The sequence below is a fragment of the Dendropsophus ebraccatus genome, chromosome 1 (genome assembly GCF_027789765.1).
Source record: "Dendropsophus ebraccatus isolate aDenEbr1 chromosome 1, aDenEbr1.pat, whole genome shotgun sequence".
NCBI classification, from domain to species: domain Eukaryota; kingdom Metazoa; phylum Chordata; class Amphibia; order Anura; family Hylidae; genus Dendropsophus; species Dendropsophus ebraccatus.
This window is the reverse complement of record NC_091454.1, coordinates 71,205,983-71,224,427: the sequence shown is the minus strand read 5'-3', so window position 1 is coordinate 71,224,427 and position 18,445 is coordinate 71,205,983. Positions and strand designations below refer to the sequence as shown.

Sequence of the window (18,445 nt, the reverse complement as noted above, 5' to 3'; positions counted from 1 at the left end):
TGATGTTGGACTGTGGACTGTGGATTTTATTCCGTAGCAGTGGTAGCATTATTCAGTATGTGGGGGTTTTAGTCAGTAATAGGTGGTAATATTTGTCCCATGTAAACTGGTACTGTTTGTATTATTCATCTTAACATACTGGATTTGGTTGGTAACAATATAGTGGTAATGGCAGTGGTCATGGTGCTATAATGCTTTTCCTAATACTATATATACATATTGCTCTCTCTTCACAGCTTAGTGGTCAGTTGTTTGGGGGGGGGCCCAATCAAAAGTTTGCTATGGGGCCCAGCCAGTTCTAGTTACGCTCCTGCCCGGTTGCCTGGAAAAGCTGGATCCAGATAAAGATCAGCTATTACGGTTAAAATGGCTTTATCAGATTTCTACCATTTTAACAGTCGTGACATGTCATGATAAATGCACAATTATGTAATAAATGTAGAAAGAGCTATTTACCTATACAAAGTAAATTATGTAGCTATACCCTTAGCAGACTCTTGAAAACAAATGTGTATACTGGACAATTGTAAAATACATGCATGGACCTATACAAATGTTATTACTGTGCATTGATTATCTCTGTATCTCTATCTACTTAGGTCTCCCTGTAATGGAAGTGAGGATTGAAATCTCTAGACAGCAAGTGGAGAAGATATTTGGGCTGGAAGAATATTGGTGCCATTGTGTAGCCTGGAGCTCCTCTGGAACCTCCAAAAGCCAAAAGGCTTTTATCCGAATTGCATGTAAGTATTGTACGCTACACTATAAATAATAAAGCCCTCACAATACATGGCCACATATAACCAACTTTTCAATAGTATAAAGTATTATTACTAAGTAACTTTATTTAAGATTTTTGAACAGATACAACAAGATACAGTGGTCCCTCAGGTTACAATATTAATTGGTTCCACGACGACCAATTGTATCTTGAGACCAAAACTCTGTCGAAAACCGGTAATTGTTTCTGAAGAGCCAAAATGAGGGGAAAATATACTGAAAAGAGTATAGACAAATAAGCAGATAACTAACACAGCTAAAGCAAGTCCTCATAACTATAAAATCCAGAAAGACCTGCTGGAAGCTTTAAATCACACAACTTTTTTGAAGGAAATAAATAATGATTCTGATAATGATTATTATTCACAACCGTATTTTTGCCTCAAAAAGCGTTGTGTTAACATACCTAATGCAGAAGCCAGGTGCATCTTTAGCATCCTATACAATATATATTGTACCAGAAAAAAAATGTTTGAGTTGCCTTTACATGGAGTCCAGAGAAACAACAATTACAGAACTACAGAGAAGTAATACTATACAGACGGTCAGTGCGTGTACTTTGCTAATACAGGAGTTTTATCAGTAAAATGCCCACTCTGAAATATTGTAAACTTAGGCCACTGTAACTTGAGAGTCCACTGTACTTTTTCACAGATTATGAAATAAACATAATGACCATCATTTGTAGTAATAACTACTGTATATCACCCATAAGGGAACTTTATTAAGAGTGGCATACAAGTATGCCAATCATAAATTAAGCTCTGCCCCGTTTCCAAGGTCAGAATTTCGAGGCGTAGATTTCTTAGTACAGCCGTCCAGCACTGCACCTGGTGCAGGCATTGTGCAATAATCTACACCTGCCCTGGAGTTGGAGTAGATTTTTGCCTGGTTTATGCCTGTTTCCAGCTGTAAGCCTAGAAAAATTAGGTACAGGAGGAGGCCACACCTCTTCCCCACCTTGCTGTATCCCCCCTTCCTTACTCTTTAGGCGATAACAACACGCCAGAGGTTTGTATCAGTCGGGGTGTAGGTGCTGAGACCTCCGCCGATTATTAGAATGAAGGGGCAGAGGCGCAGTAGCAAGCGCTTTTCCTCTTCTTCTCTGTCTTACTGCTAATTTAGCAGTCATCAGAATTATAATGCAGCCCTATATAACTTCTGGTGCAGAGATTACCAGATGTTCCCTAGGGCGCCATTATAATTCTATCGACTGCTACTTTAAATATACACAAAAAGGCTCACTGGTGAATAAGACACAATAACCCTGTATAACTGTATAGGGCACAGAAATGTACCGCAACCCCGGGCGTCACTCCACCAAACAACCAGAACGACCCACCAACAGAATGGATACACAACAAAAACTATGGGCATAAAGTCTGAATAGCATCAAAATTTATTTACCATGGTACATAACACAACATGATTAGAAATAAAAATTACATAAAAATGATATATATACTTCTAAAATAACCACTCAATGATAAAATTTACATGTATATAAAAAACCCACATAAAATGAATAGTTCGCCAAGTTATGAGTGTGAAGACTTGTCTATTTACATGTCAGAGATGTGTAAACATAGCCACCATATTGGTACAAAGACTATATAATTATCTGTAGACAATACAAATCTTCCATAACTTCTAAAACTCACCCATATTCACTACGTGGGTCACGACTGTCCCTACGATCGTTTCGCCAACACTGGCTTTCTCAGGGAACACCCCCTTCTCTATCCCCCTCTCCCTTATATATGGTGGACTCCTCATTGCTGTATTCACCTTCCGGGTTCATCGGCGCGCCGGGCCGGGCCGGAAGTGACGCGGCCTCGACTTCCGGCCCGGCGCGCCGATGAACCCGGAAGGTGAATACAGCAATGAGGAGTCCACCATATATAAGGGAGAGGGGGATAGAGAAGGGGGTGTTCCCTGAGGAAGCCAGTGTTGGCAAAACGATCGTAGGGACAGTCGTGACCCACGTAGTGAATATGGGTGAGTTTTAGACGTTATGGAAGATTTGTATTGTCTGCAGATAATTATATAGTCTTTGTACCAATATGGTGGCTATGTTTACACATCTCTGACATGTAAATAGACAAGTCTTCACACTCATAACTTGGCGAACTATTCATTTTATGTGGGTTTTTTATATACATGTAAATTTTATCATTGAGTGGTTATTTTTGAAGTATATATATATAATTTTTATGTAATTTTTATTTCTAATCATGTTGTGTTATGTACCATGGTAAATAAATTTTGATACTATTCAGACTTTATGCCCATAGTTTTTGTTGTGTATCCGACTGCTACTTTAGCAGTGAGATGAAGAGGCAGAGCGCGTTGCTGTTTATTTACCCCCTCATTCTAATAATCAGCGGAGGTCTCAGCACCCACACCCCGACCGAAATAAACCTCTGACATGTCGCTATTACATGTAGGAAGTTTGTTTAAATGATAGGTACCCTTTAATATCGGAACATGTCGAAATAGGCTTTCACATCTTACACATCTTTATTAGTTGTGAAAGGCAATACAAACAGATATATCATCAAAAAGTTACCAAGTAAACGTTCCAAATTTGCCTATTCAGGCAGTGGAATTCTTGACTCCAATAGAGAGAGATGTAGACCCTAAGGCCAAACAGTTATTGCCTACCACTTAAAGGGGATCTGCCGGACCTCTTCATACACCAACTGAAGCATCCCCTGTAGCTGCATTCCTGCTTGTATACCAGGCTAATCTGTGACCCCAGATTGCAAGTGTCAAGTGTCAAAGAGGAGTAGCGCTGAGGCGTTTGTGACGCACTTTGGCACGACTCACCACTACTGCCTCCTAGGCATAAACAGTAGCGGATTATAATAAGTCAGTTTTGGGCAGTAGCCTGGGGCCCTGAGCTCCTTGGGGGCCTATGGCCACCCAAACAGACTTATACTTCAAATGGTGTATTGTCTCCTGGCTACAGTTCTGCCATGATTTGCAATAAATCGCTGCTTTTTTTTTACCTTGATTTCGCACAAATCAGGGCATCAGGACAGTATTTATTTTGTACTATGAACACCCTGCTAGTGCTGCCATAGTTACAGTGGGGTGGAGGGGGGCAGGCTTGCTGAAAAGCCCAGGGCCTTCAGTAAAGTTAATCCGCCCCTGAATTTTCATTGCGGCCCGGCCTGCTGATTCCTGATTACACCATCTTCAGGCCGGCATGCGCCGTTGCTGTCGGCGGTAACGCGCATGCACCATAGAGCAGAGGAGCGGCGCAGACAATGCTAATGCCCTCAGCACACCTGCACCACTCCTCAGCTCCACGGTGCATGCGTGTTACCGCCGACAGGAGTGCGCAGACCTCACAGACCCAGGGCGCAGGGGCGAACTGGCAAGTGGGCGCGCGACCCTTGCCAGCAAAGGTGCATGCTGGCCTGAAGATGGTGTAACCAGGAAGCAGGAGACCGGGCCATAATAAATATTCATGCCTAAAAAGGAGGAGGCAGTAGTGGTGAGGCGCGCCAAAGTGCTGTACGAATACCTCACCACTACTCCTTTTTAACACTTGCTACCAACGTATCGGGCCGGATTGTGGACAAACGGACAAACTAGAGCACATATGACAAAAAGAAAGGTAGGATGCACAATGGGGGACACACATCTGCACTACTTTTTCAGCACATCGGGACCAGCCCAGCTACTGACAGATTCCCTTTAACACTGGATCTGAGCCACAGAAGATTTGTTGACTTGACTTTATGCAGTGCATGAACGCAGTGTTATCCTGGTCTATGCTATGGTGTGTTTCTAGGTGCACGTATGATTATCGGATATCGGCAGTTCCATTATCATTCTATAAACAGATGACTTTAATAGGTTGCTTTAATATCAATAGCACAAATCCAAGATCACACAAAGCAGCCTTGACAATTTTCTTTATTTTATAACATGAACTCATCTGATTCTTAGCTTAGAACAATTGGTCATACTGATCCCATCCTTATTATTTCACCTCTGTTCATCCGAGTATAACTTCAAATGTCCTTTAATCTTGCACTTTGGTTCATATTGTGGCCTGCAGGTTTTGAATGAGCGATCTCAATCACTGGCTCTCAAACCTGTCTTCGGGCAGGTTATCCTCATAGGACTCGAAGGATCAATACATTTCTCCTTTCTTTTTTTCCAACAATACTCAGAAAACTTCAGCAGTCTGAAGACAGCTTTGAGAATCCCTGGAAAACAGTAGCGCTACCCGTGTAGAATATTTTACTGGGCTCGAGCAAAATGATGACCAAATTCTTTGCTTTGAGATATATCCAGCAAAGTGAACTGACTGCATGCTAAAGAGAGGGATCCCAAAACACTGTCTGGCCAGAAGCCTTTCTACCCATGAAATAGTTGTGATGTTAGATGTGATAGATAGTAGGTGTGATGTTTCAATGGACTATAACAGCCATGTCAATGAAGAAGAACTGGTGGGGATGACACCTTTAAAGGCAACTTAGGTCTTTATCAGGACATGGCAAGCGAACATGGCAGAGATTTATGTATCCATCCAATTACAATCTTTAAGTGCAAATTATCAGACTATAATAGCATCAATTACCAAAACGCTTAGAACCAAATTAATGTGCGCTAATGTCATTACCTGCTTAAAAAAATACATTAAAAATGTATTATGGGCCGCAGGAACAGGAAAGAAAATGAAGGAACAACTATTTGTATGGGAGGGTAACTTTAATAACTCCCTTACTTTTGCTTTATCAAATTATTATGGGATTTAGGAGCTTGTCAAAAGCTTTTTACAAAATGTAATTTTATCCACACTGGACGGGAGGTACTCAAAACCAGTCTAATTCTTAAACAGTAGAAACTTATAGGGAGATTGATCAAACCTGGTGTAAAGTAAAACTGGCTCAGTTGCCCCTAGCAACCAATCAGATTCCTCCTTTCATTTTCCAAAAAATCTGTGAGGAAGGAAAGGTGGAATCTGATTGGTTGCTAAGGGCAACTGAGCCAGTTTCACTTTACACCATGTTTGATAAATCTCCCCCTTAGGGTCCAATGATCACTAGGCAGGGAGGCTCACTGATAAAAAATGTCCCACATAAGTGGCCACAGAACCTGAAACCTTATGTTCATTGTTGATTGCATCTTTTGTGCGACCGTTAAAATCATTGTAGTGAAGACGTTATTAGGCCGTCTATTCCAAAAGAAAGTAAATGACACTGCTATTACTGTACTCCACATGGAAAATAAAGTGAGTATTTTTCTCGTATGTTAGTTGATGCTCACTTCTAAGAGTCTAGAAATCATCACATATAAAAAGAACATGAAGGGCACTCACCAATGATATCCATTAGAGGTGAGCAAGTAGTAAAATATTTAAAAGCTCGGAATTCGATTCGAATAGATCATGATGTTCGACTATTCCATTGAATATCAAACCCCTTTAAAGTCAATGGGGGGAAAATGCTAATTTCTTGGAAATCTAAAGTCGACCACTTGGAGGTCACCAGGTCCATTATGACACCTTTAGAAAATGATGCAAACACCTCAGGAATGCAACTGGGAAAGCAGGGATGCAGTATTATTCCACTATCACAGGTAGTGGTATTAGCGGTTCCCAGAAGTAATACCGCTCCCTATAATAGTTAATATTTAAGTAAAACAGCACATTTTTATTCTAATATTGATATTTTTCGTTTACAATAGCAAAACTGAAACAAAAAATGCTGTTTCAATTAAATATACTGTTAATAAATATATATTTATTTACAGTATCATTCAAACAGCATTTTTTCGTTTTAGATTTACGATTGTAAAACAAAACATATCAATATAAGAAAGAAAATTTGCTGTTTTAATTAAATATAGACTATTACAGGGAGTGGTAATGTTGGGATACCGCTAATACCGCTAAATACCGCTAAATACCACTCCCTGTAATAGCTTATATTTAATTCAAACAGCAAATTTTTGTTCTAATATTGATATTTTTCGTTTACCATAGCAAAATAAGAACAAATTTTTGATGTTTTAATTAAATATACAGTTAATTAATTTCCTGCTATAATGGAATAAACGGGAAGGGGATCTCGTCTATTCCATTATAGCCCCCAACAGGCTATAAATTTGCTTAGATTAGAATTTTCCATCTGATACTTGATCAAAATTGAATATTTTAAGTTGTGCTAAACTCGATTAAATAGCTACTTGATCAAGTATTGGTCTCTCATCTCTAATTTACACATGTTTATTTTATTTTATAGCACCATAGCGGACCTGGTCTGCACCTGGGGCCCAGTTTTCTCCCAGCTTCCTACTGTCTATTAAATTGCACGTAGGGGACTGTGTGTGTGTGTGTGTGTTTTGCATGCAGTTGACACTTAACATGCTATCACAAGCCACATTTCACCACAACATTCATAATAAGACTTTAGACCCTGTTAGATGTGGCTTACATCTAAGTCTCCTTTTATTATACTGCCAATTGTACATATGTTTCATGTGGGCATTTTATTGTTTTCCAAGCATACAGAGCCCGGGTTATGTCAGAACCAGTGTATTCTCTGATATTAGTGACTTTTAAAACTACTAAAGAAAACAATTTTACATTTTCCAAAATGACTATGAACCTGCCAAGTTGCATACATAACCTTTTCTTGCTTTTATGCTGTAATCTTTGTTTCCCCACTCTTTAGTAGCACAATAAACAAAAATAATAAGCCCATACAATATCAAGTGGCAAGTAACCTGTAAGTAAAGAGGAATAAAACAGCATTAAATAAAATAAAACTGTGCCGGGACTGAGACATAATAAAATGAGACAAATGTCTATAGTGCTCAAGGCATACTAAAACACAACAAACACCACATAAAGCAATTCTGAAAATAGTCACTATATAAATCATATATAGTGGATGAAAGTTCTAAAAGTATTAAAGTAAGTGACCTTAAAACTTACTGTATATCAAAAGATTTTTAACTCATATTTATAAAATAGGTAACTCATTTAGGCTATGTTCACACGGTAAAAAATATAAAAATTTTGAGTAAAAATAAATCAGGTTAAAAAACAGCTGTATTTTATAAAAGAGGGTGGTAAATAATGGTTATCTTCAATATGGCCATATTTTCAATATAGAAATATGCTCCATTAAATATGCTCCATTAAAATCAATGGGAAATTGGCTGTCAGTACACACACTCCGTATAGAAGAACGGCCGTTATAGATAACGACCGTTCTTCTATACGGTGTGTGTGTACTGACAGACAATTTCTCATTTATTTTAATGGAGCATATTTTTATAATTAAAATATGGCCATATCTTTTACTTTATTTTGCAGTGTGTGAACATAGTATTACTGTTATGGGGTTAATAACTAGACAGAATAAGACGACTTTTTTCCATGATCACACAACATATTTTTTAACCGTCGGAAGGCCGTCATTTTGATCCAGAATAATGTCATTTTAAAAAAATAAATAAAATAACAACAGAATTTATAAATAATAAAATGTCAGTCTTTGGCTATGTTCACACAACGTCAAAAATATTAAAAAGGCGGCTGATTTTCATATTTAAAATAACGTCCGTTTTTGCCGAGATTTTACTGACTTCAATGCAATGCATTGAAGTTAATGGGAAGACGGACGTCCAATGCACACAGCTTATTGCATAACGGACGTTTTTGCCGCGGGCGTCAAAATAATGAACATGATCATTATTTTCGGACGTCTTTTGCAAACAGCGGACGTTTTTGATTTGTAGTTCACTCACAGTTTTCCTTTTGTCACCGTTCTGTCTCCGTTTTTACTATTAAATTCAATGGACTTTTTAATTAAGCCCCATCAAAAATCCAATTAGTAACCCCAAACTAGAATAATGTTCAAACACCCGTCAGTGCACTAAGGGGAGGTCAGGCTGCTAAATTACGTCCGTTATTTTAGACTCAAAATGACGGACGTCATTTTAAACGGAGATGAAAAAACGCGTAAACTTACCTTTTTGCAGATTTTCTTTTCTTTTATGAATTAATCTTGTACATGTTTCCTATAACAGACCTGATACCTTTATTGGCAAACCAAACAAAACCAATAGTTTGCCAATAAAGCTATCAATTCTGTTATGCTCTGTAATGCTCTTTTTTTTTTTTTTTTTTTGTGCTAACACAATACCAGAACTTTTTTTTTCTGCTATTCAGCCCAATCTCATGTTATATGCGAGGTGGCACTAAGTAAAGCTGCCACAGTTCACATGCAGCTATGTATTTTTCTTGAATATGAGGCTTTAAAAGACGAGCCAGCTAATTTGTTTTGCTGATGATTGATGACACACTTATTAACAATCTCATGCTACAAAGTTTCTCTGATGTGAAAATGCATACTGAAGTTCTGCAGAAAGTGGCATCACATTCATCAAAAGAGCATTTCTAGTGGAAAGATTCCTTCTTAACCCACTGGGAACTTTCCTAAGCAACGGCTGCAATAAGGACTAACATTAGATGCACAAGTGTCTCAACCATAAAGAACAAATAAGCAACACATCTAAATTCAGTAGATTGAAGAAATGACTGAATGACCCTGCTTTTAACAGTTTCCTGTCTGGTGGGCTTTCATTATAATCGAGATCCCCCCCCCCATTTTTTTTTTATTCTGTGATGTCAACACAGAGCCAATCCTACTGTAGAGCATGTTAGAGATACTGGCTGCTAGGCCCCATCTCTACTATGGCTATGTTCACACCGTTGTAACAGTCAAATAATGAGCAAGAACACTGTTGGATCAACCCAATGACTCATAATGGGGTCCATAAGGTTCTATCGGGGTATTGATATTTTGATGGGAAGAATGGTGCAGCATGGCACATTATTTTTATTTAATTATTTTATTATGAAATCAGACTGGAACAATATTTGTAGTCACACTCCCATCGGGATAGAGGCAGGTTCTAAATGGGAGACCTTCTTAGCGTAGCAGTCAATACAGCAGTGGTCTCAAAATTGCTCTGCCACTCCATTCACAGGGGGGCTCAGTTCTTGAGATTGCTTAGGTCCCAGCAGTTGGATCTCCATCAATCACTGTTTGGCTATGTTCCCACTACGGGATCATATGGGATAAGGGATCATGATCATTATTTGTGGCCGTTAGAACTATCACTGGAACCCCAGGACCTTGCCAATCTGGTCATCTGTGTGGCTATTTCAAAGGGAGTATTATGCTATCTGGCATAATCCAAGCCAGGATCTATTTGGCGACAATGTTAACAGATGGCCATCTTTTCCTGCTATGATCCTGTAATGGGAACAAAGCCTTATGGCTGTATTTGACTTTTTAAACATTAGTGAAGCCGTAGCTCATGTGATGCATTGACCAATATTTGTGGCTGACAGTGAAAGCCACCGGATATGCAAAAAGAATCTATCAAGATCTTCTGGAGATGAGACATGTTCATTGTAATGCATAATAAGTGACATCTAAAAATGAAATGTTTTAATAACTTTAGTTGTCATCTCACTGTGGCAGCCTTGAAGAAATTGATCTTTTTTTCTATTGCTTTTTTTTTCCTGCTGTGCAACATAAACCTTCTTCAAAAGAGGAGAAAGATTTTTAGGGTTGTTCTAAATGGCAATGTATGGCACATAATCAACTTGGAATGGTTTTTAAATACTCTGAAGGGATTCAAGATAACCCCTGTCCATATGACCTCTTATGGTGTATAGATGGCTTCGAGGGGTTCCCCAAAAAATAATAAGCACCTTCATAAAGGTAGCTCCGCTTTGGTGAAGTTGTACTGCTCTATTCTTATACAGACATCTATTCATTTGGGTGGCGGCTATGTGATACCACATCTGTCTAGCCGCTATGCCAGAAACTCTAAGAAGTCAATAATGCTTATTGCTTTAAATGTGCTCCTATAAATTAGGAATCAGCAGGTTTCTGTGATTTCAGGTTTTTATTTTCTGAAAAAGAATTCATCAGAAGATGAAGCTTCCTTTAAGATATATTTGAATGTGTTTTAGAGCCTTTACCCATAAACCATAATTGTGCCTCTATAACAATATAAAGTATTAGGATATTTACCTAAAGCAGATCCACCACATCTATGTAGATGAGCGTTCAGCTGATGTCATAATTCACTACTTGCACCATTCTTCTCTTTGCCTCCTTTATAATAGGTGGCTGCAGGTGGTATATTATCACCGCTTACAATAACCAATTTCTTTGCTTCCAATAGGGATGCAAAGTACTCTTTTGAAGTTATATATGTGCGTATCTATTAGCGGTGTATTATTGGTCCCCGGGGGAGAAAATCACAGAAAATATGACACAAGACACATTGAGGCTCATTGTTTATTTCCAGGTTTACAATGGCTCCTAAACAAATGCCTAACAATTGATGCCGAGTTGTACGTCTCACATATGCGGTATATTTGAAGGTCAGTCTTAAAACAATACTTCAATACTTACACTACTTCCATGCACTATACATTATTCATACTGTGTGACTATTTTGAGAACTGTTTTATGCTTTCTGTGTTTTAGTATGCCTTGAGCATTATAGACATTTGTCTCATTTTATTATGTCTCAGTCCCAGCACAGTTTTATTTTATTTTATTTTGTTTTATTTGTCTTTACTTACAGGTTACTTGCCACTTGATATTGTATGGGCTTATTATTTTAGTTTATTGTGTTGTTTTTCTCATTTTAAACCCTCCTTGCTACTAAAGGGGGGGGGGGAGGATTACAGTATAAAAGCAAGAGAAGGTTATGTATGAAACTTGGCAGGTTCATAGTCATTTCAGAAAAATTGAGAAGGTTTCCTTTAGTAGTTTGGGAAGTGACTAATATCAGGAAATACACTGGTTCTGACATAATCCGGGCTTTGTATTCTTGGATAACAATAAAATGTCCAATATGAATATGCAAAATTGGCAGTTTAATAAAAGGCGATTTAGATGTAAGCCATGTTTAACAGGATCCACAGTTTTCATGAACAATATTGTGAAATGTGGTTTGTGATGGCGTGTCAGCTGCATGCAACATATTATCTGTATCCTTTCCAGCAGACATGATTGTAAGTATTTATAATACAATTTGTTTGTTTAAAGCATGGTATCTAGTGTCCGAGAATAAAACAAGGTTCACGCCGCACAGTTCGATTCAGACATCTAATGGTCAACTGATGCAGCAGTGAACATTATAAAAGCAACACAGGTAGATAAAACAGACAGCTAGGTATCATAGTAGTAGTTATCCACTTTGTGGTATCAATAGACTGCTGCTAAAAGAAACCAGATTAATTAACCCTTTACCCTTCCATGATATAGGATGTACATAATGGTGTTAGGGATGTATGGAGCAGGCTCGGGAGCTGAACCCACTCCAGATCTAGAGGGTGTAAGCTGCTTTCAGCAGCTTATAGCCACTGTTAATAGCCAGCATGGCATGATCTCCAATGACAGCTATTTAGCTAACACAACTGACTTATTTGGTGGTGAATTTGGTCTCCATGGTGCAATAGCAGGAAGATAATCTTTTATTATAGTAGGTCGAGACTTTACTAGGCCTCCATGGCTGCCATGACGGATCTGCTTCTACAGCCTGCCATAGGCAGATTGATAATCATTCTGCTCAAATAAATGCAATAGCCTTGTATTGAATTGTATAAGCAATCAAATGATTGATCTTACATATGGTAATAAGAGCTTTTTTGCTTAAAAAAATGTAACAGTAACCAATAAGAATAATATTTATTAGGCGATCAAAAACTTAATTTCATGTTCCTAATTCTACTCATAACTTTTAATTCTTGAAATGACACAAAGTTTGCTCCATTGTTATAGTGTCTGTACCCCTATTATCCTGTTCCCGCATACACTATAATATGTTAGTACAGGAAATGAATTAATAAAGTAATAATCATGTCTGAAGACAAAAGTCCTGCGCACAATAGCCGGCATTAACATTCAGATGTTGTTAAAAACACCTAGTGAAGGGTAAATTAATTACAAAGAATTACATGATTATTCCTACACTGAACCATGGCTCCCTAACCTAATTCTCAGGCTTAATTCATGTTGTGGTGTAGAAGAGGCTAAGAACCTTTGCTCTGCTAATTACTATAATTTTTTCTTTCACGCTTCCGCATCAGTGGGCTTTATAATACAGATTTTACAAGCTTAGAAAATGCAATGTGGATCAAACATAGCCTTGCCGAGCCCTTAGGGCCTGGACACACGGCACACATGCCTACAATAAAAAATGTGAGAAACCAAGAGAGCGTATGTATACGCAGGACATGGTTTATCATGGATCAGCTTTTTTATTACCCCACTGTATAAAGAACATACATCAATCATTCATGACATTAAGAGAAGTCCAATGAAAATTTTAAAAAATCACAGGCTGGCAGGGGGGTGCGGGAACATAATAAATTAAGTATACTTACTCATTCCCATGCCCCCTCAGCACTGCCTTACGGATCTCTGTCAGCCGCTGGCCTCCTGCAGCTCCTGTTGCAGCAACATCACGTACCTGGCTGATGGATTGCCCACTTAGCCAATCAGTGACTGGAACAAGAGAAGACTGGGACCAATGCAGTCACTGACTGGCTGAGCGGGCAATCCATCAGCAGGGCCTTGATGTTCCAGCACACGAGTAGGGATGCTCCTGGAAGACAGACGAAAATTACATCCAACAGCTGTCCGAGAGTTGTAAAGCAGCGCTACGGGTCACAGGGATGGGTCAGTATACTTTGCATATTATGTTTCCGCACCCTCCTACCTGCCTGTGATTTTGTGATTTTTTTTGTGAGGCTTCTGATTTAAAACTACTTGTCTAAGGCATCAAGGCATAGACTCTGACCAGTCTGCAGCTATGCAGTTCACCTGTTTATGGTACAATAACTGTTCTGTGAGTTTGGATCGGTACACCTAGCATATTGCTCCTCACATGGTTGATTCACTGGCTCTTCAATTACTTTTCTGGGAACATCCTCTATGTCTGCCATTTTAAAGGCGCCCTGACCCAGTCATCTAGCCATCAAAATTTGTCTTTTGTTAAAGTGTCTCAGATCCTTATGCTTGCCAATTTTTCTGCTTCTAAAACACCAGTTTCTAGAACTGACTGTTTACTTGCTGCCTAACACATCCCATCCCTTGACAGGTGCCATTGTAATAAGATAAACAATGTTATTATTTCATGGTATAGCTAACTGATATACATATATTAATCACAGATAGCACTACACATGGAATCATATCTATATCGGAAACCTAAATACATAATCATCCAAAGTGGAAGGTAATGGGGTACTCCAGTTTCATGAGTCATTGTACGTATATGAAGCTAGGGACCCTTTTAAAATGAATGTACCATTATGAGGGTGCCACAGTCCATTTTTGAACCACGGCCCAGTTCCTGCGCATGGCGACAGTCTATTCCCAGGCACCATTCCGGCCTGAAGCACTGGAGGCCGGCCCGTGTGCCCCCAGGGTGACGAAAACCCTCCCCTCTGTGATGCTGCTCCATTGATTCCAATAGATTCACGTCACAGAGGGGAGGGGTTTTGTCACCCAGATCATAGATTCGCTTTAAGACTCCATATAACAAACCATTAACAAACCATCCCCCCCTGCAAATAACTTTGAAAAAATGTCTCAGTATATAATACAGTATATAACACTATATATAACACCTCAGACCACTAACAAACAAGCAAGCCCCATATGAGTATGTTGATGGAAAACTAAAACAGTTCTGGCTTTTGGAAGTTGGTGATAAAAAAAATGAAATGCTGCTTCCAAAAAACACCCTGGTGGGAAGGTATTAAGGTTTATATCATGTGCACTTATTTTCTCCCCTTGTTTCTTTGTTGAGTCTTTTTCCTTTACTCTGACTTTCCTTGGTTTCTTGGCTACATATCCTCTTTTCATGTCAGGACCAATTACAGATTACTATGATATTCTTATAATAATGGATTCTTGGCCTTGGTGGATTTCAATTTTCATAGTTAAAGCCTCAATGCATCAGTTCTTCTTTCCCATTTTTTTTACTCTTTATCAAATCCTTTTTCATTATTACACCAGCCTCCCTACCAACTCGCTTTTCATGTTAGGACCATAAATATTTGACCATGATACTCTCTTGACATCTGAATCACTAAAATATGAGGCACTAAAATATAATGTAAAATAAATGCATGATGAGGTAAAATTGAGGGTGAGATCTATCAATGCCGGCCTATTATAAGAGCAATGTGGTCTCTCCCCTAGTGCTGTCTCTGATAGATTTGCTAACAGGTTGCATTTGATAAATGAGTTACACAATGCACAGGGGCTTCATAAATATGGTCTTTAACATAAAACTGTATATTTTAATGTATTTTCACCAGAAAACTGGCAACAATACTTTAGAAAACAATGGCATGTCAAGAAATATTTAATACATACCAAAAGTGGTACAGTACAATGGTACAGTGGTACAATGGTACAGTATTTAAAGGTATGTAGAAACCTGAACATAACACTTAGGTAAGCTTGTTGGAAATCCAATTCCAAAACCTTTTCAGTTGAAAAACAATGCACACTGATACTGTGGTAGAGATAGTATGAAAATGACTACGTTTTGGCTGTCTGTGATTCAAAAATAGTTTTAAAAAAAATGATATGCTGTTGGCCAGAGTTTGGCCATCTCTTGCATAAGCCAGACACATGACCAAGACTGGAACACATTACAGCTTGATTAACAACCAGGTCTCGGCTGCCAGCGTCAAGGCATGTCTATATTCTGTGTGAGACGTGCTTTCTCCACAATATAAAAGTATGGCACATATGCAAGACTTACACATGGCTTGGAGCTGGAAGTTGAGCCCTATTTGTCAATTAAGTTATGAGAGGGAGGAGAGGGGGCAGGCAGATGCTCCAGTCCAGGTCACTTCAGAAGCTGGAAAACACCTCTTTGACATGTGCCAGCACAAGATAAAGCATGTTTTTACCATTTTAGAAACTTGGACAGGCAAACAAAAGGTACTGTATGTCTATATGTCATACCAGTTCTACCATGCTGTCAGCAGTATAAACACATTTTTCAACTGACAGATGCCTTTTAATGTAAAGCTGGCTCCCATCCTTTGCAGTTAAAACAGCCTTCACTCTCTTGAAGCTCCCATTGAAACAAAACAGTTTTTGAGGTCAGGCTCTAATGATGGACTAGACAGTCTTACAAACAGCATTCCAATCCATCCCAAGGTTATGACCATCCATTGCATAGCAATGAACAGTGTTATACTGACGGACACCAGACGACCTTTGGCACGTTCCTGCACCCAATACTGTAGGAACATTTTCTTTTACAATTGAATTGCAGGCAACATTGGTCATGCCCGCAATTCAACTAACCGTTTACTAAAATGTAAACAAAAAATGTAAACGGCTATTGTTTTCAGGTTTACCAGAATAATAGACATGTTCATTATTTTAACGCCCGTTCTAACGTTAAAATAACAATGACGGAACACAGCGGGCAATGTTCAATGTGGATGGAGTTAGGGCTCAGTCCACATCGGCTCCTCCTTATCAAGTTGTTTTAGACAAGGTAATGCTGGAACATAACATGGGCCTTTCCCAAACACACAAACATGGAGCTTTCCCAAACTAATTCAACAAAGTTGGAAGCAAATAGTTGTCCACAATATGTTGGTATGCTAAAGCACTAAGAATACTTGTCACTGAAAATAAGTTGCCTAGGCCAAAGTCTGAGCTCTTCATTACAATTCATAATATTAGCAATGTGTGTATGGAGATTACATGGCTTTCCAGTTGATTTTATGCTTCTGTTTGTGAAGGCTATGGCTGACACACCTGAACGATAAAGCTGGTTTCACACTGTGCATTTTGTTAAAATTTTTAAATGCTTTTTTTTTGTTCAATGAACACAATGAGTGACAGAGCGTTCATCAACCAAAAAAAAAAAAAACAAACATTTAATCAAAACATAGTGTGGACCTAGCCTAAGAAGGGTTGTTCAAATACCACTGACCTTATAGACTAGTATTTACCCGTAAATACATTAATTTGCCTTGATCCTCAATTGAGTTAACATTCTAACTTTAGGAATTTCATGGCAGTTTTATTTAGGCAATGACTGGTACTATGTCAGTGTTATGTTATAGGCAACAGAGTGGCTGAGTGCTTAATGCTTAAAATCTAACCAAGGTTAACACCTGCAGGGAATTATATAGTAGTATTATGTGAACATTGCAAAAAAGTATTATTACAGCAGTATGAAGTATGAGTGTCACAATTGTGTGTATTGTGTAAAAATATTTGGTACTGTATGAACATTTTTAGATAGGGAGATAGATAGAAAGACAGATAGATTTGTGCTCAAAAGTTTACATACCCCAGCAAAATATTTTCTTTATTGTTCTCTGTTCAGAGAATATGAATGATAACACAAAAACTTTTTTTTTTCACTCATGGTCAGTGGTTGGGTGAATCCATTTATTGTCAAGTAACTGTTTTTTCTTTTTTTAAATCATATTGACAACCAAAAACATCCAAATGACCCTGATCAAATGTTTACATTCCCCAGTTATTAATACCATGTATTGCCTCCTCTAACATCAATGACAGCTTGAAGTCTTTTGTGCTAGTTCTGGATGAGGCTATTTTCTCAGATGGTAAAGCTGCCCATTCTTCTTGGCAAAAAGTCTCCAGTTCCTGTAAATTTCTGGACTGTCTTGCATGAACTGCGCACTTGAGATCTCCCTAGAGTGGCTCAATGATATTGAGGTCAGGAGATTGAGATGGCCACTCCAGAACCTTCACTTTGTTCTGCTGTAGCCAATGACAGCTTAACTTGGCCATGTGTTCTGGATCGTTGCCATGTTGGAACATCCAAGTACGTCCCATGCGCAGCTTCCGGGTTGATGAGTACTTGCAGTACATACCATGTTCCATGAAGCTTTTGTTTGAAACCTCCTTCCCAGAGAATAGCATAGTACCAATATACTTATATTTTACTATAAAACCCTACAGATGTAATCAAAGGGCTGCAAAATGGGCTATATGACAGAAAAATCTGTTTATGACAACGCTGTGGATTTGGCCACAGTTGTGCTCATGGTTAAGTTCCATTCAATGGGGCAAATCTCAGTCCAGGCTACTAGCACAGGTTCTGAATCAATGAAGTATCAAATCATTTTTATTTTTTATTTTTATTTATTTTTTCATTTTATTTATTATGATCTGAAAGTTTACATTGAAAAAAAATCTCTGGCATGGCTTAGGCTATGTTCACACAACGTCAAAAATAGAAAAAAAGGCGGCTGATTTTACTATTTAAAAAGACGTCCATTAATGCAGTGCTTTGAAGTCAATGGGATGACTGACATCACCGCGAACCTCAAAATAATGAACATGACAATTATTTTCGGACGTCTTTTGCAAACATTGGACATTTTTTCTTTTGTCACCATTCTTTCTCCGTTTTTACTATTAAATTCAATGCACTTTTCAACCAAAGGCCATATTACACCAAAAGATGTCTGACAGATTATTTTACAGATTTTTTTTCAGTCAAAGCCAGGAATGGATTTGAAGAGAGGAGAAATCTCAGTCTTATTTTTGCTACCTGTTCTCTGTTTACAGTCCGTTCCTGACGT

The 18,445-nt window shown here is 38.4% G+C and overlaps 1 protein-coding gene across 1 annotated transcript in view; it reads left to right on the top strand.

Moving 5' to 3' along the window:
- The window catches only part of UNC5A (unc-5 netrin receptor A), a 144,002-nt gene that overhangs the window by 50,720 nt on the left and 74,837 nt on the right, over positions 1 to 18,445 (top strand). Inside the window, exon 2 of the mRNA XM_069972727.1 lies at positions 600 to 743. Within this exon, the coding sequence (XP_069828828.1) occupies positions 600 to 743 (144 nt within the window). The remainder of the gene's footprint in view (positions 1 to 599; positions 744 to 18,445) is intronic.